Below are 24949 nucleotides of genomic sequence, written 5' to 3' on the forward strand. Positions count from 1 at the left end.
TTACACAAATTGTTAAAACATTCCATTTAGAACACATGCTGTTCTTGTTTGATTCTATCAAGTTCATAACTTGATTTAGTCATTCTTGCTGTTGATTCAATCAAGTTCACAACTTGATTTGATCGTTCTTGCTGTTGATTCAATCAAGTTCACAACTTGATTTGATTGTTCTTGCTGTTGATTCAATCAAGTTCACAACTTGATTTGATTGTTCTTGCTGTTGATTCAATCAAGTTCACAACTTGATTTGATTGTTCTTGCTGTTGATTCAATCAAGTTCACAACTTGATTTGATTGTTCTTGCTGTTGATTGAGCTTACTTGCTCATTTCATGCATGTGAGTTCATTTCTCATTCTTTACATAATATAAGGTTTATTAACTGAAATTAGTTCTTACCGGATGGTCGATCAAGCTTGAACCGAACACTTATTGTCAACCGAGGCTCTGATACCAACTTGTTACACCCTTATTTTTATACTAGAATTTAATATCTATTTTATACCAAAAGCCATTAAAATTTACATAAGTTTCAAAACTTTTACTAGTTAGCCTACTAAGAACAAAAGTAGAACGTAACATTGTTGTTTAAGACTTTGATTACAACAAAAGAAACACTGTTTAACAAGTTTAACATAGCGGAAGCTTCGAAGTGGAGTGTTCGGTTCATTTATCTTGTCGCTTGATCGCCATCCATGACTTCTAATTACCTAAGAATCAACAATTAGATCGTTAGTTCTTGATGTTTAAGAATGATAAGGTTTTAAAGCTTAACACCCCATTAAAAAGGAATAAGAATATAAAAGTGTTCCAGGCTCCACCGTAATTTACGGTACCACCGTAAATTACGGTGAGTGCTGGAAATTCCTGGTTACACCGTAACACAGGAGAGAACCACCGTAAATCAAAATCCTCTACCGTAAATTACGGTGACACCGTAATTTACGGTAGCACCTGGGAATTCATGCTTTTGTTTGGTTTGAGCATTTCAACCGAAAATTCCAACTTTCGGGTTTCAACATCCTGCATTATCAAAGTAGTAAAGGCCTAATATTTCTAGTACATCATACTAAAGCCACTACATACATCAATTTATCATATTCGGAATATGGATCATGTTTACTTGATTGTTTGACCCGTTTGGCTTGCCTACGGAATTTCCTTCCTTCTTGGCAACTACCAACGAGCTAAATTCGTCATTCGTACTAGTATTCAAATATGACAACGCCTTCGCTCCAATCCAATTTAACTAGAAACTTGATAAACAACTACAACGATCTAAATTTACATAATGTAACGAGACATGTTACATACCTTTCAAAGCGAGCCCTTCAAACGAGCGTCCACACCGGTTTGTCCACTAGATGCCCCGGCTTCTTTTCCTAAAGAGTTCAAGCACTTTATGTTTAGAACTCCATGTTTTACTCACATAACGCACGTTCGTGATACTTCGTATTTATGCGTTTAAACTTTACAATTCAGTTTTCTTTTAAAACCTTCTTTGAGGCATTTCAACGAACATTATGGAGGCAGAATTTCTATTTCATTTGTTTTCATGTTTATAAGTTGCTAACTTGCCAACTTAACTTCAATTAAGCTATCACATGCCATGTAAACATCACCTCTTTCCTGAAACTATCTTCTAAGGTCAATTTTTACTAGATTAACCTCTAAGAACCCTAGAAATCATCATCACCTTGTAAAACCCACAACCCACCTTCAAGGTGTTCATGGAGTTTTCTGAATTTAGTCATGATTTCACATGTAATTGGTTGAATTTAACTTCTAAACACCAAATTGATTCTAAATTAACCAAATAACACTCATGCAACATCAAATTTCCAGATTTCACAATATCATAAGAATTTCAAGCAAAGAATTTACACAAGTTTTTACATACCTTGGAATCCTCTCGTGATGAGGATCACTAATCTATGTTTAGATTTTGTTTTTGATCAGATTTGAGCCTTCAATTTGATGTTTTAGTGAGTTTAGGGTTTTGGAATGGGGGTGTCGCCCCCTTCTGCTTTCTTGGTCGACCAACACTCCAAAATTTGGAGTGTTTGGTTACTAATTGTTATTTAGTTTCAATTTTTGACAATTCCAGCCCCTCAACTTTGCTCTACACATTATTTAGTAGGTTTTAACCTTTCATGAGTTATTTCTAGTCTATCAACTAACTAGGTTAAAGGTTCCTAGTTAGTAAATTCCCGTTTATTAATAATTTATAACTTTAACATAAAGTTTTATATTTTCGGGGTGTTACACGATAGCCACCCCGAGAGTATGACCGGCCTCCGCGGGCACGTGAGGCACGAGATCTGTTTGAACGACCAGCTTGATCTTGAGCCGAAAAAGCAACAGGAGAAACAGTAGCAGTCCCACGAAGAGACTTCATAAACCGCTCATGATCATCGGTGCGGATGAGGAGATCCGAAAAAACAGGGGGCGGGTCCATGGCACGAACGGTTGTAGAAAACCCTTCAAATTCAAAACCAAGCCCCATCAAGAACCAATGAACCTGATCATGAGCCACAACAGGATGGCCGATTGCCGTCAACTGATCACATACGGCTTTGAAAGCACGACCATATTCCATGACAGATTGAGAACCTTTCTGCATAACCCTAAGAGAGTCTCTGAGACTTTGAACCCGCTGATTTGAAGCGTTGCAGAACGCACGCTCTAATGCCAACCAAACATCACGAGCGGTGTCGAGTCCAATGATCACGACAAGGGCCTCTTCAGTGAGGGAAGTGTTAACAAGGACGATGGCCTTCTGATCAGCCACACGCCACGCATCATATGCTGGATTTGGAGTCGATTTTCCGTCAACAATAGTGGACCGGTCTGGCGGTTGTAGGGTTCCATCAACGTGATCCTTGACCTGATAACAGGATAACAATGGCAGAATCTGGGTTCTCCAATATAAGTAATTTTGAGATGATAATTTGATAGCAGTTGATGCAGACAAATTAGGCACTGGTGGGGAATCAGTGGTGGACGATGAAGCAGACATGGTCGGTTGGGGAAGATGAACAGGGGAGGAGGAGAACGGTGGGAGGGGAAGGAGAAAAAGAACTGAGAATTGGAAAGGAAAAGGTGGGAGAACTTCAACTAATGAGCAATGATACCATGATAGAATTGAATTTGTGAATGATTACAGAAACGTTACAAGCCCCTATAAATACTAAAAGCTAAGGACTAGACAATAAATATAATTTACATATTGGTACAATAATAAGTATTCTATCACTTAATAAACCGTACCCCTTTGAGGGGAAGGGGAAGATAAAGAGAAAGAGGGAGGTGGTAAGGTGGAGCTAGAGGTGATGTGGATGTTGGGGGAAGCATGACTATACCTCACAATTTTATGGATTTTGTTTTTTGGTTTTAGGTTACGAATTTTATTCTTGATTATGTCAAAGAGGTTGGGAATTAAATACGTAATTTTTAAACAACAAATACGAAATGCATAAACCATACGTGTAACTTGAATAATAATTACAATCTTTATCTTAGTTGTCAAGAGCAAGTATAGATGATTATATGTGAGAGTACTTTTGATAACGAAATTGAAAGTTAAAATTGTCATCAATGAAACTGTCAATATGGATTATAATTAACCAATAGAAATCAATGGGTGGTAATACATTGCCAAAAGCAAAACTTATAAATATCTTAGAAAAGGAAAGATTTAGGTTCAAGTCACACATACAATAGAAATAAAAGAAATTTGTGGTTTAATAGGTCATAGTTTGAATTAAAATTTAACTTTTTCTTTTCAAATTTGAAGTGAATGCATATAGAGATTTAGAAAATTGGATTTGATAATTTTTTTTTTGGAATATGGATAAAAATAAACGGATTGTAACGACGTATTTGAGTTTAAATTAAGTAAATTACAAGTTTTGTTCTTTATGTATGTACCAAATTGCAGGCGGTGTCCTTTAACTTCAAAATTGACTGGTTATGTCCTTAACGTTTCAAAATCCTGCACGTTATGTCCTTTACACCAAACCCAGTTAGATTTTCTGGTTAAAGTTGGTCATGTGCCTTGCACATGAGGGCACTTTTGTCATTTTGCCTCCCTAAGGACTATTGAGTAAATAACTTATACCAATGGACTAATTATGTAACAACTAGAAAAGTAACCCGCCGCAATGCGGCGGGGGCTAAATTTATATTTCCATCAAGTTAGATGCATGAGCTGCAACCAAGACTTTATGCCTAGATGTTGTCAATTTCTTTGCCCGCGACACAACGCGCACGGGACACTTTTCTAGTTCAACACTAAAACTCATTCTCAAAATCTTGTATACTATATTATACGCTATATTAGCTAACATTTCCTAATTCATTTTTTCAATACGTCCATTCTTGAGGTAGCCTGAACTCGGGTACTTGAGGAGGTCGTTGCCTCTGCTGAGCCATAATCACACTTTGTCGGTATATAATCTCTGCAGCATACGCAACAAATACAAACAAAACTTAAAACATTACAAAAAAAGCCCTTGCAACACTCTATCCGGAAGTAAAACAGTATAAAGATCCAAAACAAATTAAGTCAGATCTAGATGCACACTTCCAATTTCAACTTTACTAAAAAATTCAAATATCTTTTACTAAAAACAAAATGAATACTCTCAAATTGGCTCACCATGTTTTTTAGACGGCTCAGTCGGGGCTCCGGTTTGACGGGGTAAAAAACACCCGTACCAGTAGGCTTTTGTTACATCAAAAAACCGTCTTTGAGAATCAAAACCATCATCATAACATCTTTCGCATAACTTCAAAAGATAAACATATATGTGTATCTAAGAACCAAATAGGTATTGTTATTTGATCTGACCTGCTATCGCACAAGGGAGACCCGTATTGCCTTCTTTCTGCTATATGAAGTATGAACAAAAATCAACAATAGCAAAAAAAACCTTAAAAATATATCTAACAAACCGCTATAGTCCGGGAAAAATAAAACAATTAAGAATGCCTAATTCAACAACGATAATAACAAACTCACCACAACTAAGACATAGCCCCATCTGCAGAAAGGTCAGTTCCAGCAGCGACAAAATGTACCCAGAAGCCCTAAAGCATGAGAAAATGCCATATTAAACCAAACAAAATGAACACCATTAGGCTAAGAACATATCAAAATGCATTAGCAAAATCTCGAGATAAAAACCACAAAGAACATTAAAATTAAAACAATACATTAAATACGAACACAAAGCAAAATTTAAAAGACATAACCATTCTGCAACGGCAAGTTAAGATGAAAGCACAAATCGACTAAGAGACAACCAATAGAGTGAAATCCCCAATTCGAACAACGCCAAAATAGAACAGCTGCAACGGGGAGCTTAAGATGTAAGCACAAATCCACTTACCAATATCCAGTAGAGCCGCAAAAAATCCAATTCCAAATACGCCAAACCGTCAATGGTAAACCTAAAGGAAAGAAACACATAATCCAACATCAAATCAATAAAATAACATAACAAAAAATTGAAGGAAGCCGTGTCAAAATTCGAATGCCAAATCTGACAACATAAGACATGTAAAAATTAGGAGGCCCGTATCAGAAGAACATCAAGCAGAATCATCAACAACTACCTTCGGGTAGAGTAAAATGAGTAATCACATTAACACATACATACAGTGATGTCAAAAATCACTAATAATCAATAGTTAGACAACAACTACATTTAAAGAAATATAACAATTAATAATAATCAATTTAAATACCAAACAATAAAAAAAGAAAGCAATTACTGTACCCAAAAGAGTTCCTCCTTCCCTAAGATTTCTCCAAACAGTAATCATATAGACTAATGGTCAATATCCTTTGCATTAGTTTTCCATAATTTTGACATCTAATCTGCAAGTAAAGTTTCTTCATCACAAAAACATATTAATAAAAATAAAATACTTTAATCAAATGCAAAATATCACATACTATGAACCAATGAGATATTAACTTGTATAAAGTAAGCAGACACCCAAGAACATGAGCTAATCTTACGACTAAAATTTATGTGCATCACGATTCACGAAGGTTACCTTCTTTTCTTAACACTTGACGGAGACTCCATCGTTTTCGTGAGTCTCCAGCGGAGCTTCTGCAGCAAAGTTTACGGCAATGATAGACCGGCACCGCCAAAGGCAGGAAACTCCATCGCAACTCCAACTACCATCGTTTTTTTCACCATCATTCATCTCTACACCTCTCGATTCTCCGTTAATGGCGCCTTCTCTGCAACTCAAACTTATCATCGTTGCGCTTCTGCTCTCAATCTCCTGGCTTTCCCGGAGCAACCATCACCGCCGTCATCGGCAACGTCTCTTCTCGGCTGGTGCTCGATCTTATGAGCGATAGTTGAGATCTAATAGTTGTTGGTGACCTTCCTTCTTCTCCTTCTTCTTCTCTTTCTTCTTCTTCTTCGAAACACTCAAACAGAAATGAACTCCGAAACACTCCGCTATGCGCCGCCGCGCCGGACCGCCGGATGCCACGGCGTCTTCTTCAGTAAACCACCGCCATGGAACACCGTCTCTGCAGCTCCGCCTCAACCCACCGTGGAATCAGTTCCCTTTCTCCCATGCGTTCTTTTTATCGCGCTCTCTCTCTCTCTTTCTCTGAACTGATTGAAGGATTTGAAGTTTGATAAAACCATGAGCTAGATTATGTAAAAAAGGGTACAACTCATAAACTAAAAGGTACAACACAAATAAACAGGGAAAACCATAAAAGCACAAGGTGCAACTCTCACAACACCAAAATGTTACAAATTAGAGTGTTATATAATAAAAAAAAAATAATGATATAAAATAGAATTTCATTCCTCCATTCTCTTTCTCTCTCTAACTCTCTCTCCCTCTCTCTTCTCTCTCTACAAATCGTCTTTGCTCTCTCTCTACAATTGCAGATATGTACCCGTTCAAGAATTGACGACCGGCTATTCTTTTTCACCAATTGAAACAAGAACACAAATTAAAAAAATCCAGACAAATTCATCATCTTTATCAAGAAAATGTTAACCCAAATTTCAAATTTGACTCCCTAAAAGATCCATTCATATACAGATTCCTCCTTTTACAACTAAATCAAGAACAAGAATAACAGAAAATTCAAGTAAATTCATAATCTTTTTATCAATTAAACATATATCTAAATTAACTAATAAATGCCCAAGAAACATTAAAATCTTTAACCTATCAAATCAAGAACACCTAACAACATGAAATAAAATAAAAGTCAACAAAAACCCATAATCCAAAACTTAAATTCTAACCGTGGGAAAAGTGTTACTAGTGTAAGATATCAACAAACAGGTCTTTCCAACAGCCCCATCACCAACAGTAACACACTCTATGAACCTTGAAGCACTCATATTTCTTCAGATCTTCTTCCACACACAGAAGACTTGATCACCACTAAATCACATACTTTCTTAACCCCCTTATCTTTCTTCACTTCCCACAAATTTCTCCCTTATTTTCTTCAACAAAAACAACAAAAAATTCAATCTTTTTTCTTCTAAACCCCAAGAACAAACCCTAGAAACAATACCCAAAAAGAAAAAAATGAATAAAAGACGGATCAATTATCTTTTGTTAGAATTGAAAGTTTGAAACCTGAAGATTACGGATTGAAAGAAGTAAAGAACCTTCGTGGCACTGGTAAACAATTCAGTTGAATCGTTTGGTGGGTGGTGCAGTTGAACCCCTTTTTGTCTCTTTCTTGATTTGAAAAAATGAAGAAAATTCTGATTTTTGGGATTTTGTTGTGCCAACGAAGAGGGATTTTGTTTAATGTTTTTGCTGTAATGACACAATTTGTCTCTTCATTTATAAATAAATACAACTGTGTATTAATGATTCATTTGGAGAGAGAGGGAAGAGAGTTTAGAGAGAGAAAGAGAAAGAGAAATTTTATTTTTTTATTTTTACATAATTAGTCATTTGTTATAAGTTATTTACTTAATAGTCCCTATGTAGACAAAATGATAAAAGTGCCCTCATGTGCAAGGCACATGACTAATTTTAACCAAAAAATTTAACTAGGTTTGGTTTAAAGGACATAACGTGCAGGATTTTGACACGTTAAGGATAAAACCAGTCAATTTTGAAGTTAAAGGACACCGCCTGCAATTTGGTACATACATAAAGGACAAAACTTGTAATTTTAACTTATATACAAACATTACTAGGCTATCTGTTGGTGCACTTGTGTCTGTACTTTGTCTGTATTCGGTCTGTATATAAACGATGTTCTAAGTCTGTAAGTTGACCAAGTCAACCATCCTCCGGTTTGACTTGGTCAAACAGTTAGAAAGTAGTTGTCTGTCTCGAAGGATAGCTCCTCGAAGGATACTGTTGATCCTTCGAGGTACTCGAAAGATATGCTTCGATTGTTAGACCTCGAAGGATCATCCTTCGAGGTCATTGCTGATCATTCGAACATCTTGTCATCGATAGATGATCCTTCGGACCATCTATCGGATCCTTCGGACATGACCTGCTGTGTATGGGTATAAATACCCATGCATTGTGTTGAGTTCATGAGACTTGTTAGAGACACACAGACAGAAAGATACCGAGAGATAGAGAGTTTCTTGAGAGCATTCTGTCCGGAACTCACACACACACTTTGAGAGTTTACATGTTAGATTTGTAAACATTGTGCTTGTAACCGAAACCTTCATTTGCATTAATACAAGTTGTGTTAATCGGTGAACCCGTGTGTGTTTGTTCTTTTACTTGTCTCATCCCGGTTTGCTTGCTAGCTTGGATTCCGCACTCGCTAGTGGGTTAGTATAACAAGGTTTGAGGTTCGTCATCCTCCGACAAAAAGGGACCTACAAGTGGTATCAGAGCTTGGCTCTTTACCTTGTTTAAAACCGGGTTATTCAAGTTCTTGGTGTGTGTTTGAACACTTGGTTTAACACCCGTTTTTGTTGGTTTTTCTACACTTTTAAACTGGAAAACGTGTTTTAAACTTATCGGGAGTGTTCATAAGTGGGTTGGGTAACTTAAAACTTGTTTTTAAGTGTCTTTGTGTTTTTCCGGCGAAAATTCCGGTTAAACTTCCGGTGACTGGTTTTAGGATAAGGTTATCCTTTTTGGGCAATCTTTTCAAAGTTGGTGGGAAAGTTGTCAGCCTGCCATACCCTTTTGCCGAAAGTTGACTTACCAACCCATCACCTTTTCACCAACCCGTCACATCTGTGTCAGTGTGTCAGTGCACATTCGAAAGATATCCTTCGACTTCGAAAGATATCCTTCGACATCGAAAGATCATCTTTCGATCAAGGAAAGCTCGATAGATCATCATCCTTCGAAGTCCGAAACATATCTTTCGACCAAGGAATCTATTCGAAAGACAGTGTCCGAAAGATAAGGATTTAACTCGAAAGATAAGGATCTTTCAAAAGGGAATCCTTCGAGTTCTTGAATCTTTCGAAATTATTGTTCGAGATTCAACAGTAATCTTTCGAGTACTGTTGATCCTTTGAACAATAGTTGATCTTTCGATTGTGGTCAGTTTATTGTTAACTAGTTTCTGTGATTTCAGATCTTTCGACCAGGATTCTTCGGCTCTGTGATCTTTCGGGTGGCCATCATCCTTCGTGACTTTGACTTAGAATTCATTTTTCTTGTCAAAGATGAATCCGAGTTGGTGGAATCCTGCTCCAGACAGTGGAAAATATACCAGTTCTGGTGTTACTCCTTCATGGTGGGGTACACCGGCTCCTGATAGTGGAAAGTACACGTGTACAAGTCTATCACCATCATGGGCCGAATCTCCAGTATCTACATCTTCACAAGCAAATGCTTTACCATCAAATCAATGGGCATTAGTAACGGGTCAAACTCCGAGTGTACAAAGTATCTTATTAAGCGAAAGCGAAACAGGAAGTTTGAATCGACCCCCAAAACTGATGAGTTTGAATGAATATCCAGGATGGGCTGAGAGGTTTAAAACATATGTTCTTGGTCAAAATACGGAACTGTGGATACGTTTCACCACAGATTTCGATCAAGCCATAGAGGTTGCTGCTTCAGAGACTGCGTCATTTGCTGATCTTCCCGAAGATAAAAAGAAAACGTATGATCTGGAAAAGAAAGCATACGCCATTCTCACCCAGGCTTTGAGCAAGGATATTTATCACCAGTTTGTCAGCTTCAAGACAACTAAGAAGTTGTGGGACGGGTTGAAAACAAGAGGAGTAGGGAATGAAGCAACACGTCAGTTGCGTCATGATCTGCTCAAGAAAGAATTTGACTGCTTCGCTTGCATGGATAAGGAGTCTCTGGGAGACATGACAAGTCGTTTCTATCACCTGCTTACTGAGTTGAACAATTTTGGAGTTACAACAACTCAAGCAGAGGTGGTAAAGAAGTTTGCTGATGCCTTACCTCCTCAATGGAATAGTTTCTTGGAAATCCTTAAGTATAACGGAGCGTTGACAACTACAAATATTAACGACTTCGTGCAGCTTTTGGAAAACAAGGATCAGGAGGAAACATTGAAGGCGAAGAGAGTTCCATTGCCACAGAATCCAGAAATGTATTATGGAACTTCCAGCTCTTCGTCTGCAAGAACTGGTTCACATGCTCCAATTCAAACGGCGTTTGTCACAAGCACAGATTGTTTTGGCAATCCAATACAAGTTCCTGTCAAGCCACCTCCCACCACAGACATGTATGGAAATCCAATCCAACCACCTCCACCTCCTCCTGCTCAACAACAACGTGCATGTTATGGAGGAACATCATCTGCTGGTCAACAATCAAAGCCAAATACAGTACAGCTCGACACTTCAAGCTTCTCCAAAGTCAGTGTAGAAGTAGCCAAGGAACACATGGAGCTACTTAACACTATAGTGAGCGCGTACTGTGGGTTGATAGAAGGTCAGATTGGCAACATTAATCTGACACAGGAAGACTATCGGCAGATAGATAAAGAAGAGATGGACTTGATGGATATCAAGTGGGCCTTTGCAAGTGCTGTGAGAAGAGCAAAGGATTGGATGGAAAGTACTGGAAGAACCAGCTTGGAAAGTAAGAGAGACACCAAGTATGGGTTCGATAAACAAGCAGTAAGGTGCTTCAACTGTGGTGAACGGGGTCACTTCAAGAGGGAATGTGCAAAGCCAGCACAGCATGGAAACCAGAACCCCTTCAGAAACCAGGGCAACCAGCAGAACCAGAACAGAAATAGTGAACGTACGTTAGTGCCTGTCAACAATCAAGCCAACCGGGCACTGGTAGTTCAGATGGATGAAGGTTGTGACTGGTCAATCCAGTTTGGTGGTGATGCTCCTAATGGTACAGCTTGCTTTGCTCAAGTTGTGAAGGATGTAGTTAACACCAGTGGTGGAGAATCTTCCGCCAGTGGTGGTGAATCTTCTGAAGATGAAGACTCTTCTGGGTACAGCAGGAGTGTTGATGAAGATTCATCTAGGTCAGGCGATGAGAATGTGGGTGAGACATCTGGTGTCTCGGTTGATGCTGATATTGATGAACGTTTGGATGAAGATGCAGCACTAAGTGTTGGAAGATCTGTTCTGATGGATCAAGCTGCTTGTACTTCGTCTTCTCTCCATTCAGCCATTATGGCTAATGTCGACAGTTCTTCAAGTCAGGTATGTGTCGATGAACCCATTGCTGTAAACTGTGATAACTGTGATAGCTTGCAGGCTAAATGTGCTGAGTTAGAGGCAAGCATGTCTGAGTTGCAAGCCAAACATGATGCTTTACAAGCTAGTTTGTTTGACTTGCAAGACAAACATGGTTCTTTGAATGCTGACTGGTGTGCATTGCAAAGCAAACACGAGGCTTTGCAAGAAAAATATGATGTGACATTCATCCACAATCAGAAGTTGACTGTGGATCTTTCAAAATGCACAGAAGCCAATATGTTTTATGAAAACCATGAAAAAGAATTTAAGTCAATGATTGAGACTTTAAAGAAAGATAAAACTGAATTGACTAAAATGGTTTCCAGAAAACAAACGGACATTAATTTGTATATATCTCGCCTTGAGATGATGCAAAAGGAAATGGCTTGTGTCAAAACTGAAAGTGATGCGATCCAGCTTAAGCTAGACAGTTATTTGAGCTCTAGCTATGTGTTGGATCACATCATTGACGTTCAGAAAGAAAAACGGGATGTCACATGCATAGGATACAAAAAATGTCCACCACCAGTCAGACACAATTATGATGCCATGCCTGATGAGGAGGATAGAGTGTTCTTCGAACCATCTGTTCCTCTTGATGTGAAGGAGTTTGCAGCAGGACTCGGATACCAGAAAGAAGTATCCTCAGATTCAAATGTGTGAGCAGATACATCTGTAACTGCTGAACAGAAACAGGATCCTCCAGTTGAGGTTGAGGATGCTGATTCTTCAGATGATGAATCTGATGATGCTGCTCCAGCAAAGTCTGATGCGGTAGTAAAAAATGAGGACATACCTCTTGAGAATCACATTCTATGTGATCCCCTGCCACACCCGCTAAGACTGTTGCAACTGAGTCCTCGTCTGAGAAGGAGTCGGAGAGTGTGACCTTGCTGTACACTTTGGTTGGTGATGATAAAATTTACTCAGACAAAGATTTTCCTATTAAGAACGTTAATCAATCCTTAATCGATAAAGTCTTTGAAAATTCGACAAGTAAGTTTTTGGGGAAGAAAGGACCACATGTTACAGTTACACAGTGTCCTCCAATCCCAAAGGCTGAAGTTCGAAAACAATTTGGCAACAAGAAATTACCAGCAATGCCAAAACAGCAAAATCACACCAAGCCCAAAGGAAAGGCACCGGCTCAAGTCCAGAAGAAGCCGAATCAAAAGAAGAAGAAAAATGTTAACTTTGTGAAATCGACGGGAACGGACAAAATTGAAACGTTTGAAAATAAATCTAACTTAGATTTTGTCAAGAAAGCTACTGTTTTGAAAAGAAATGAACAAAACAGTTCACAGCCTAGTACCTCGGGTTCACAAAGTTCAACATCATCGGCTAAGAGAACACATGATTCTTCGAGGTATGTTGAACGAAGATCATGTTTTGAGTGTGGAACCATTGGGCATATAATTCGAAATTGCCCTTATCTTCATAAGCAAAAAGGAAAGGTTGATGATCCCCGTGGCAAGACTGACCGTAAGCCATCTGTTTCCACAAAACAAGATCCCCGACTTGTAAAAGAAAGGGAGAAGAAGCAGAAACGCCAACAGGTCAAAAGGATTGAAAAAGCAATTAAAACCGATGTGGTTCAAAAACAATCTGTTTCTGTAAAATCAACAAATTCAAAAACTTCAAACTGTAATGAAGTTAAAATTTTAAAGAATGACACTGATAAAACAAAACAGACATGGAAACCTAAATCGGTTACTGAATCAGGGGGACCATCACAATTTACAAACCATCAAAGACAAGAAGTTATTGTCATTGATGAAAATGGAAGACCCAAGACCACAATGGCTTGGGTCCCTCTCTCCAACTAATCTCTGAATGAGTGTGCAGGAAGTTCCAGGAGGAACTATTGATAGTCTTAGGATTGTTGATAGTGGAATGTCCTTGCACAAGATAGGCGACAGAAGAAATTGTTGCCTTTGATGGAGAGAGAGGAAAGAAAAGGAAAATGTGGCTGAATGAAGTTGCAAAATTCGACCATATGAAGAACGTGCCAAAAATTTGGTCATTCTGGTTTTTGATCGGGTCCTCAGGAACGAATGAAGTGAAATGTGTGCCGATGCCTTTGCATGGATTGAACATCCGCACACCATTTCTGAAAGAGAAAGTCAAGACCTTCGCTGGTACAATGTGGAAGACCAGCCGGACCCGGAGGTTTATGATTTTATTGCTGTCAAGAGACTTTTCAGTAGTTGCAAATTCGACCTTGAAGTCCACACCGGGTGGATATCCAGTTGGGAGAGTGCTTAGATTCCTTGCAATGCACGGAACAGTTGCAGGATACGCCTTTAAATTCTTAATCTCTCCTATACTTGTCGATATTTAAGCTACTTTGTGAATTATTATTATCTCGAACAGCACTCTTTGACCTGACACATTGATCTCGAATATCACCTCACACGTGATTGTTTCTATATGAAACTCATCAATGTTGTCATGGTCCGCACCGCTTACCGACATGCCAACTCACTTTTCCAAAATTTGTTAAATCTTTTCTGATAAAACTTAATTTTGGTAAACGGCATTAAGGTCAAGCACAAGAGTTAACCAACATCGGAAAATCATTTTTGTAAAAATCTTTGTGTGTTTTAAATTTATCTTAGTTTATTGATTTTAGGGGGAGTAAATCCAAAAATCTGAAAATCCAAAAACATCGAAAAATTTAAAAACACAAAAACAATAGAAAATCAAAAATGAGTTTTCCTGGTGAGCAAAAGAGAAAATGATAGTACATCAGTGGTCTATCCAAACCTCTTTAAACCTTAAATGAAAAACGATAAGCAGCTCTATATAAGATGTATCGGTAGGCTCACAATCATTTTAAAGTGTGCAGGGTGATATAAATCTTAATCGACTGAAGACCAGGTGGGAACCATTCATTGGCATATGGTCTTAGTACCGAAATTTCGTTTGATAGATTGCCGAGGTTCTGAGATATTCGGTCTTTATGCTGCTTATCATCTGGGTATCATGGTTGTATCTTTTACCGAAAAATAACGGGGACGCAAGTCTAGATCTTCCATGATACTATACATACGTGTACATAATACATACTGCATTCGACCTCAATAAGTGATAAACAATCACATGTCCAAATCAAATAAGTGATAAAATATCACATTTTTCCGGGTGCCAAGTTCGTCTCTCTGCTGTACGGAAGTACTGACCTGTTCACGGACTTGCACCTGTGCCCTCATGCATATGAAAATCAAGTTCCTCATCAATAAGTGATTATATCACATAGGGCTTGTTTTCAAATCAAAATAAGTGAGTATCTCACAATTTATACGGTCAAACAGATGATAATCGGTATACTCACCGGTAAGATGAACTCTCGTGCATACCTTGATACGGGAATGTGTCGTGATGTGGATGAACACCGGTCGGTAAGTATAAATCATACCTTAACGTATCCCCTAGCCATGATTACATCTGATAAGTTGAGCTTAAGTGGACAACAATACCGATAATTGTTATAGGATGCTTATCTTAATGTTAACTAACTGAACAACAAGAGTGTTTTGGCATGACCGTACACTGATATGATTCTCTTACCCTCGAAACTCACAAAAAGAATGTCTGTATATATTTATTTACTGCTTTCAGTCTTTACATTTGAAAAATACAAAAATACCAAAAAGATTTTATTTCTACTTTATTTTCGATCGTACGATGTTGGAGCTCAAGTCTTCGTTACCTGAAACCTGAACGAAAACCAAACTGACTAAATCTTCATAAACGGTCGAAATTTGCATGTTTTGAAAGTTAAAGACTAAAATTGACAAATTTATTAAACTTTCAAACTGTCGGACGGTGTTTGATTGTGACATGGTCATTCGTGTGTCATTTGTTTATACTATATTCCAAGCAGTTGTTCTCATTATGCGTTTAGATTTCTTGCATGTGCAGATTCTAAAGGCTAGGAGAACATGGTCGATGACAAGCTTCGGGATGAAGACACGACGAGAAGGCGCTCAAAAGATGAAGATGATCGAGTTGCCGCTGGCCATCATCAACATCACAAGGATCTCACTTCATAAAGATAAAGTCTTTTCACGAGCATAACTCAAGGGGGAGCTTATGTTAAGGGGGAGTTTGTCAACACACTTCCTACATGATACGGGTAGTTTGTTGATACACTCTCTGCTTTCAAGACGTGAAGACTTTGAAGATCCTCCGACAATGAAGACTTGAAAGGACATCAGAGTTTTGAGAACTCGAAGACCAAAGACCGTCGAAGTTCGAGACGAGTCTACAACTATAGAAGATAAAGACAAAGTTACAGCCAAGGGGGAGTTTGTTGGTGCACTTGTGTCTGTACTTTGTCTGTATTCGGTCTGTATATAAACGATGTTCTAAGTCTGTAAGTTGACCAAGTCAACCATCCTCCGGTTTGACTTGGTCAAACAGTTAGAAAGTAGTTGTCTGTCTCGAAGGATAGCTCCTCGAAGGATACTGTTGATCCTTCGAGGTACTCGAAAGATATGCTTCGATTGTTAGACCTCGAAGGATCATCCTTCGAGGTCATTGCTGATCATTCGAACATCTTGTCATCGATAGATGATCCTTCGGACCATCTATCGGATCCTTCGGACATGACCTGCTGTGTATGGGTATAAATACCCATGCATTGTGTTGAGTTCATGAGACTTGTTAGAGACACACAGACAGAAAGATACCGAGAGATAGAGAGTTTCTTGAGAGCATTCTGTCCGGAACTCACACACACACTTTGAGAGTTTACATGTTAGATTTGTAAACATTGTGCTTGTAACCGAAACCTTCATTTGCATTAATACAAGTTGTGTTAATCGGTGAACCCGTGTGTGTTTGTTCTTTTACTTGTCTCATCCCGGTTTGCTTGCTAGCTTGGATTCCGCACTCGCTAGTGGGTTAGTATAACAAGGTTTGAGGTTCGTCATCCTCCGACAAAAAGGGACCTACACTATCACCCGGGAACATCCCGGGTTAGGAAAATTTAGTTTTCAATAATAAAAGGTACATAAACAACATTTTTAAACTCATTAGTATCTTCTTCTCCTTCCCACAATAATTTATTTGTTCCGTTTCATTAGTATCCTAACTTTGTCTCCATGTGCATTCGTCGTTTTCGTGTAAAGCTAATAATCTTTTAATTCTTAATGAGATCTCAGTTAAAAAATTTCTTGTAAACCCATACAAAATGTTATATTGTTTGTTTTTAAATTATATTATATTATTCTTTTAGTTGAATTTTCAACTAATAAAATTCATAAACATATTATAAACAACGTGTTTTAGGAAATTATATGTATTTTGTTTTTTTTTCTTTTATTAAGACTCATCGATTAATGTCAAACTTAGTACTCTGATCATTGTGATGAAATCCTTACACAACAAATGATAAGTTGATTAAGTTGAAAGGAAAAAAATATTGGTTAAAAAGGATAGATTTATTCATACATATAAAAAAGCATATAAAGATCAAACAACCACGTCAAACAAACTGAAATATTCAAAAAAATCAATGTTTAAAATGTAAAAATCATAAAAATTGCTCTAAATTCATAGAGATAGGAGCTAAGTCCCTTTCTTGCTAACTTTCTCCGAATCCTTAACGTTACTTGGAGTTGAAGAGTTGTAGACGTCAACCAGTTTACGCTTGTTGATTTTATCGATATAAGAACTGGTATTGGCATCATCATTCTTAACGCTTTGAATATGACTTTTTCTTTGGATAAATTCTTTATTATTTCCCTGAGACAAATGTCAAAATTAAGTTACTAATAATAGAATTACATAATTTGTAAATATTAATGTATTAATATGAATCATCTATTTTTATAAAAAAATACCTCAGTAATCTTCATCTTTTCTTTAAGCTCATTAATAAGTGACTCATCATCGGTCATATTTGTAACAACATACATTTCATCAAAGTTAGTTAGATTATAAGTTGTTATCTCAATTTTAAAAACAAACATCTTTCCAGTCTAACTTATTTAAATCCACAAGAAAAATTACTTTATACTAATTGAATTATGTCGTTAAATAAAATAAAAAGACCAGGGAACTTCCCAGGCAAGAAAAATTTCTTTATATTAATTGAATTACATCATTAAATAAAATAAAAATACACGTTTTGAAACATTATTTTTTATACTTGTTTTGTATTGACAGTTGTAGTTAAGATCTATTTTAACGTAATTGACAAATATGAACTTCACGGGTTGGAAATTTTAATTTGCAATAATCGAAGTTGTGGATCCTTAGTAAAAAAAAAGTCAAATACAACACAAATATTATATAGAACAATCTAATATTAGGTTACACTTTAAATCTTTTAGCCTAAATAGGGTATTCTCGCACGCGTTGCGCCGCGCTTCATGATTTTTGTCAATGAATCTGGTACTTTAATATGATTACCAACATGATTTAACAATAGAATTTGCTTGTTGTCGACCATGTCTTTGACCTTTGTCAGCAGGAAATTCTCCAATCACAGGATCTCATAGCCAAGGCTAGACGAAGAGCGTAAAGAAACACATCAAAAGCTAAGAAAGTGCTCAATTGGTCTCCCAACGTTTTACTCTTTTATTTTCATATAAAAAGGTACTACCAAACTGGCATGCCCGATACATCTAATCATTGATCACCATCATATCATCAAGCATCCATCACAAGTTAAATAAAATTTGAGGTAATAACAGACCTGTGAATCCCTATTAGAATATTGCCAAATTAGTTTACCCCCTCCCAACTCATTCTATAATCTCACTCACCTGTTGTTTTTCCAATATGAGTGATGATCCAACTCATGAATGAATAAGGTAAGATTTAGAATCCGTTGCACGACTACAACATCAGTAATATTTCAATATAAATAAATATCTTAATATTTCAATACAAAAGTTCATGCTAGAGGTAGCAAGATGGTTATGATGGGTAACAGATTGACATGCTAGGGTTGAAACGGGCATGTTGGGTTGACCCATTTGAGAAATTATTTCATCTGACCCATTTGAGAAATTATTTCATCTGACCCATTTGAGATTACAAAAATATATATGAATAGACTCGTTCATAAGTAAATGAGTCAAAATTTTCACATTGAGTGCATGCGCATAAGCTCAAAGGACAAAAGTTGAAAGTTAAAAGACCAAAATATGTCACCTCTAGTGCATGCATATATGCTTAATGGCCAAAAGTGGAAACTTGATACTTAAAAAGGCCAGTTATGGGTTAAGACTTCTAAAAATAGGTAAAACATGCACCATTGACAACCTGAATCATTTCATTAAGGCTAAAATATAACATGTATGATGTTACAATAAAACTTTCCATTAATAGAAAGTAACAATATAACAGCCTAAATATGCCTTGATAAACAAAATGATACAAAAATAATATGCTAACCCATGTATGCTCGTCCTGATTGGATGATCCTTCAGGCCCTTCCAATAGGACCAATACCACCACCTCCTGTCAGGCCATCTGTCATGAAGGATACTTCAGCTAGAAGTAATGCTATTTTTTAATTATGTTATTTGGCCCTTCTTACACTTTATCACACTTTATCTTCACCTTTCTGGAACATGGCAATTTAACTCATCAGCTGGCCCTTATAATCAGATGCAATGAGAACCTGAGGCGGCAAGAGAAGAATGGATCTCCTACTAACATAATCTCTGAACTTCATGTCCTTTTTATTGACAATGACATTTCAGGTCAGGATAGGGTATCTTCACCCAACTATATGCTTCCGTCTGCTAGTTACATCCCCACATCCCTGCCTAGAGCCCTATATATACCCCATACAGCCCTACTTCACCAGCCAGCTCTACTTCCCTGTTCTACAACCAAACCTCCCCATTCTACAGCCCCGCACCTCCCACCTAGTTACAGTCGTACCCCCTGGTTATATTCCTACCACGCCAACTTATAGCCCTACTTCACCTAGCTACAGACAGTACACAATCTCAACACCCCTCTTATATCATTTGTTAAAAGTCTAAATTACTATTGTCATGGTATTCTTTTCTGATCACAATTAACATAATACATGTATCTAAAAAGTTGAAGATTGACGAAAAAATGTTTAGGAGCCAAACCAACCCGAATTAGCCCATTTCTTTTAAACAAAATATGACCTGTTTTAACCCAAACTTAATAACCAAATTGTCCGAACTGTCCATCTTGTAGACAACGAAAGAGGCATAAAACCTGCAAATTGGCAAGTACACCTACTTTACGGCATATGTGAAGGAACTTCTCCGGGCATGCATGTAGACAAGATTGAGCCCCTGGTTGGTTTTACTGCACGATCCCCTGTTTTATAAAAAATACCATGTTAATAGTCAGCTCTATAACCTAAATTACTTTATCTATAACGTAGATTTAAAGCCAAAATGTCAAAATTGGGGTTGACAGTTAGACCTGAACCGAAACACGACACAATATCTAGCCCATTTACTAAATGGGTCATGCTTGGGTTGACCTGTTTAATCAAACAGGTTGTGTTCGGATTGACCTTTTTAACCAGTTTAATTATACATGTCAAGCCACCAACCCATTTAACCCTTCTTTTAAAACCCACTAACCTGACTAAAACATTATGATAACTGCCTTCCAATCTGTTTGACACATTTAGATAAACCAGTTAAAAAGGTCGTTCAAGTTACACGATTTTTAATGTGTCCAAGACAAGGTTAATGATTTCACACGAATAAATATAAGGTTCGTGTTCAGGTTGAACTCAATCCGCTGACCCAACATGGTTCACACCCGTAGTCAAAATTACATAAAACCAACGTTTCTTGATCAAAAACTTGTATCAAGTTAATATGTACCAGCAACTCTCAAGGCAAATCTCTAGTTCATAAAATTTCAAAAACACCTGCAAATAATAGTAAGGGAAAATTATAATTCAAAAAGAAGTCATGCATGATTTGTGTTAAATTAGATCAGTAAACAAAAAGGAATTGAGATGTAAATACTTTTTTAACAAATCAAATATTCTCAACTTTTTTTAAAATAATTATTAATTAAATTCATATATAATGGTTGCATCATGTTCGTTATGATGCCACCTATACATAAAAAAGAACTTATAACTGTTAATAAAAGAAACTAATAAATTGGCAGAGTAAACAACATTGTGGGTCAACTTGGAATTCTAGACAGTAGAAGCAACAAAAACAAAGGCGATATAAAAGAAATAGCATATAAGTAAGAAACCGAATGCAAATTTATTCAAAAAGCGATATTTTGGCCTGTGCATCTACCTGTGATAAGCTTAGACGCTGAATCATCACTGCCGATGTCGGAATCGGTTCTCCAACGGCATCTACCGCACTTGCCATTATAATTTAATATTTATTTCAAGCCGTATCAAAATCTGCATCAGAATCGAGGTAGTTTTGTTGAAAAACTCGTTAGTACATATCTAAAGAAATTGAAATGAACCGAAGATAATCACTGATCGAAATTTTAATTAGGGTTTACTCACCTTTGTGCGATGGTTTTAAAATCATATCAAGAAAACTGAAATACTGGTTAGTGGTTATGCAAGGAAAAGGAAATGCAGCCCGTGTGGAATCTCCATTCTCGTAACCAATTGATTGTGGTCATCAAGTAGAGTAAGTGGAAGGCATCAATGTGAAGCATTAAATTCAGAGGGTTATCATATGGCAGTGGTAGGAGCCGATACGTATGCAATGGCATTGAATAGAATGGTAGCTGAAAAAACCACAGGTGAGAAGGTGAGAATCTGAACCGGGTGTGTGGTGGCGTGGCCGTTCCCTTTTTGCCCCATGTAGCTTTTGTGTGAGTAGAAGGGGCACTTTGGGTATTAATTTAGGGTAATGAAATTTTTGAACATAAAGCCTTTCATATGCCATCTTAAAATATGTGTAAAATACTTTTGTGCCCATCCTTCCTCTTTAATAATGTGTTATAGATAACCAACTTCCTTATGAACTCGACACCGCCTCAACCCATATTCGTGTTGGATGGATAAACCAGGTACCTACATTAATAGATTCCCTTATGAGCAGGCATCCTAAATCCACATCTAATCCAACAACTCAAACTCACCAAAACCACAAACCATATAAAATATATACCAAAAACTATACTTTCAATGAACACCTACCTTTCTCGCCTTTCATCAGAATGTACATGACGCCTAGCCTGAAATAAAGTAAAATGCAAAAAAGGTGTCTTGGTACTTAACATGTGTTATAAATCAAAAAGAGCAAGACTATGGACAAATTTAAACGTGCATTTACCTCCTCGTTAGCAACTGCTGCTATATTTATGAAAGTCGAGTCTTAACCTATTAAAGTTTATAAAATCAAGTAAATCAAATCTTAAATGCTTAATAATAACGATAACAAACCACAAACATGAAGCGCTATGAGGATTTTTGACAGATTCAAGCTCAAATACTCTAATTTTCTTCTTCCGTAACTTCTAACTTCTGAAAGAGAAGAAAAGAACTGGACATAAAAAGAGAATCAACTTCTACAAGATCATTTTACTTCTACAAGATAACCAACTTCTACAAGATCATTTTACAAAATTACCCTAAAAGATCAAAATTACCCTACAAGATCATATGTATAGTAATTTTGATAATTACCCTGCACACAAATAATTACGAAAATGTCACTGCGTTTTTTTTTCTCATGCCTTGCCTTTCGTACATTTGTACGATAAGACTCTTTGTACGTGAACGAAGTTATTATAGAAAACAAAAACAAAAAACAAATTTAAAATAATAGTCATGTGCAAGTAAAAGTCATGATTATCAAACCTTTAACACAAATCCACGTGAAAAGGACCGAGATCAATTTTTTTAACGGGAAAACCACTTTATTTATATCTATATATAAAGAGCCAGCAATCAGCAATCCGTTGGAAAGCTTACAAACGGAACAAGAAAAGAGATTACAAAAGACTCGAAACATCAAAATCGACCCATTTATCCCACGTCGTATCTGGAAGATTGAAGCGATGATTTATCCACAAAAAGGAGTCTTCCTTTATCTATTCGACTATCTCTTGGACCCGAAGCGATTTTCCTTGGAAAACCTTTTGATTTCTAGCATGCCAAATCCTCCAGAAGGTCGCCTTCATAATAGTATTCACTAACCGCTTCCAGACTTTCGAACCCGGGGCGTTATCCAGAACTTCAATCAGCTGAGTAACAGAACTAATATTAATCGGCATCGGGACTCTGACCCACACGAAAATATTCCACCAAATTCCTCGTGCCAAAAGACAGTTAACAAAAGCATGGTTAGACTAAAGGGTATGGGGGCCGGCTGAGGCCCGGCTAGGACCGGCGCAGGTCCCCCACACCGCCCCCCTGGGTCTCGGCTCGGCACAACCGGCACCCCACAGCCGGGGTAGCCGGTCCCATCTTTTGAAAAAATAGCCGTTACAACAGCATTATTAATTAAAAAAAAAATTTCCTTTTCAATTTAAATAAATACCACTATCTCATCCATTTTTATACAATTCTCTCCCATCGGGACTCGAGTCCCGCTTACACTCCGACTATGGATCCTTCGTGGGGGGCTTCGCAATTTCCTTTTTCGGGTTTCCAACAAACACCTAACGCCTTCTCACAAATGTCTCAACTTCAACAAATGCAACAATACCAAGCACTCCAACAAATCATGCAACGCAACACGTTTGAACAACTCCAATCGTAACCGCAACCCCCGGTTCAACTTGACGTTGATGATGAAGAAGTCGTCCCTGAATCGCCACCGCAAGAGCTCACGCGCAAAAAAAAACAAGGGGAAGGAAAAGAAGGTTGAACCCGAAACCGCGCCAAAATCGAGAGCAAAGGGGAGACCTTGGACGAAAGTAGAGGAGGAGGCGCTAGCAATGGCGTTTGTTAAGTCCTCTACTTGCCCGATAGTCGGTATGAACCAAACTTTTAATTTAAATTTTAAAACATTTATTTTTTTTACTAATGCAATATTTTTTAAAATTTAGGAAACAACCAAACGGGTAGTAGTTTTTGGAAGAAGACAACGGATAGATTTAACACGATTATGGAGCATGGTCCGGCTCGTGATATCGAATCCGTCTCGGGCAAGTGGCGTAAAATGATCAAGGTCATCAACGCCTTTAACCAGATTTATAACCAAATTTACCTTTCTCCTCCTAGCGGGAGTAACGACGAGGACATTCTTAACCTTACTATCGCCAAGTGGGACTCTCAAAATCCAACGCCTTTCCCGCACTTCCGAGCATGGAACGTTGTAAGGAAAGAACAAAAATGGAAGCCGGTTCCAAATGAGGTCGCAACGGCCAAACGGACTAAAACTTCCGAGTCCGGAAGTTATAGTGCGGGAGGCTCCACCGCTCGTTGTCAAATCGACATAAACGACGACCCCGAAGATGACGAGGATGTGTTGCCCGTTCACGAGTCGGAATGTCCCACCGGGAGGGACAAAGCAAAAAAAGAAGCGGCCGGAAAGCGAAAAGGGGCCGGCTCGAGTGGAGGTGGGGGCTCGAAGGCATCTTCGAAAATGGACGACTTGATAAACGAATTCCGTTCGTTCAAAGAGTTCGCGACCGAAAAATATACTCACAAGAAAACCGTGTCGGCCGACTATGCTCGAGCGGAGGATTTTAGGATTATGAGGTTGGATCTCGACTCGGTTCCGGAGGATGAACGCGAGGTTTATCGGAGGATGAAAGAAGAGGTGAAAAAATTTGGACGTCGTAGGTTGTGTAGTTTTTTAATCGTATCGTAATTTTTTTTTCGTTTTTTATGTTTTTCGTTTTTAGGATTACTAATTTTTATTTTAAGGAAATGTAATTTTTTTTAATGTTATGAAATGAATTTATTTAGGTTGTTTTATGTTGTAATTTTTAATGTTTTTAAAGTTTTTATTAAATTAACAAAAAAACATAGGAAATTATAAAATATTAAGGTGGGGCCTCATCCTCCACCCCCCTCAAAAGTGAAGGAGGCCCATCTCCCACGAGCCGGTGATGTGGCGCCTAGGTGGCGGCCCATCCTCGTGGGGATGGACCTCACCATACCCCCTAGTCTTATTGTCTTCAGTACTACTGTAGCCGCATCGGTCGCATGTCACGTCTAAAAACGACATTCCTCTGTTGCTCAGCTCGAGTTTAGTTGGCACTCTCCCCATACTAGCTCTCCATGTTAGGAAATTACTTTTAGATGTTGCCCACGCATTCCAGCGAAACTGAGGAGAATTCTGATCCGACGAGATCTTAG

General features: G+C 37.8%; 2 protein-coding genes and 2 long non-coding RNA genes across 23 annotated transcripts; 1 reads left to right on the forward strand and 3 right to left on the reverse strand.

Annotated features, from left to right (window-relative positions):
* Nucleotides 1-4134: 4134 nt before the first annotated feature.
* LOC110868521 lies at nucleotides 4135-7867 on the reverse strand. 20 transcript variants are annotated; one of them, XR_004862672.1, is made up of 8 exons: nucleotides 7672-7861; nucleotides 6065-7561; nucleotides 5782-5882; nucleotides 5392-5452; nucleotides 5022-5089; nucleotides 4851-4887; nucleotides 4659-4724; nucleotides 4135-4458 (listed from the first exon to the last, which is right to left on the reverse strand). XR_004862672.1 is itself a non-coding variant. In XM_022117703.2 (8 exons), the coding sequence occupies exons 4-8, from the start codon at nucleotides 5825-5827 to the stop codon at nucleotides 4356-4358; spliced, it is 318 nt and encodes a 105-aa protein (XP_021973395.1). In that variant the 5' UTR covers nucleotides 5828-5882; nucleotides 6065-6645; nucleotides 7297-7561; nucleotides 7672-7856; the 3' UTR covers nucleotides 4135-4355. The 20 variants fall into 20 exon arrangements, 10 of the variants coding, with proteins under 10 accessions (XP_021973395.1, XP_035831153.1, XP_035831150.1 ...); XR_004862669.1 differs by having other exon boundaries at nucleotides 4851-4890; nucleotides 7672-7860; XM_022117703.2 differs by lacking the exon at nucleotides 4659-4724 and having other exon boundaries at nucleotides 4851-4890; nucleotides 6065-6645; nucleotides 7297-7561; nucleotides 7672-7856.
* Nucleotides 7868-20296: 12429 nt separating this feature from the next.
* LOC110867307 lies at nucleotides 20297-21434 on the reverse strand. The gene is made up of 3 exons (XR_002551507.2): nucleotides 21191-21434; nucleotides 20967-21079; nucleotides 20297-20578 (listed from the first exon to the last, which is right to left on the reverse strand). It is a non-coding gene; the product is annotated as an uncharacterized LOC110867307 (long non-coding RNA).
* Nucleotides 21435-21634: 200 nt separating this feature from the next.
* Nucleotides 21635-22189, reverse strand: LOC118480425. The gene is made up of 3 exons (XR_004862675.1): nucleotides 21972-22189; nucleotides 21836-21873; nucleotides 21635-21709 (listed from the first exon to the last, which is right to left on the reverse strand). It is a non-coding gene; the product is annotated as an uncharacterized LOC118480425 (long non-coding RNA).
* Nucleotides 22190-23430: 1241 nt separating this feature from the next.
* Nucleotides 23431-24501, forward strand: LOC110866901 (glutathione S-transferase T3-like). The gene is made up of 3 exons (XM_022116044.1): nucleotides 23431-23617; nucleotides 23692-24407; nucleotides 24493-24501. The coding sequence occupies exons 1-3, from the start codon at nucleotides 23431-23433 to the stop codon at nucleotides 24499-24501; spliced, it is 912 nt and encodes a 303-aa protein (XP_021971736.1).
* Nucleotides 24502-24949: the final 448 nt, after the last annotated feature.

This window comes from Helianthus annuus, chromosome 7 (assembly GCF_002127325.2).
Source record: "Helianthus annuus cultivar XRQ/B chromosome 7, HanXRQr2.0-SUNRISE, whole genome shotgun sequence".
Classification (NCBI taxonomy): Eukaryota; Viridiplantae; Streptophyta; class Magnoliopsida; order Asterales; family Asteraceae; genus Helianthus; species Helianthus annuus.

Bases quoted from the DNA above. Each gene is read 5' to 3' on its own strand.
- LOC110868521 (XM_022117709.2), bottom strand. From the start codon at position 5,827: ATGATTACTGTTTGGAGAAATCTTAGGGAAGGAGGAACTCTTTTGG. The intron at 5,453-5,781 runs GTACAGTAATTG...TCTTTCCTTTAG, and splicing joins GGAAGGAGGAACTCTTTTGG to GTTTACCATTGACGGTTTGG. The intron at 4,459-4,850 runs GTCAGATCAAAT...CGTATGCTGCAG, and splicing joins TCTCCCTTGTGCGATAGCAG to AGATTATATACCGACAAAGT.
- LOC110866901 (XM_022116044.1), top strand. From the start codon at position 23,431: ATGATGAAGAAGTCGTCCCTGAATCGCCACCGCAAGAGCTCACGCGCA. The intron at 23,618-23,691 runs GTATGAACCAAA...TTTAAAATTTAG, and splicing joins CTCTACTTGCCCGATAGTCG to GAAACAACCAAACGGGTAGT.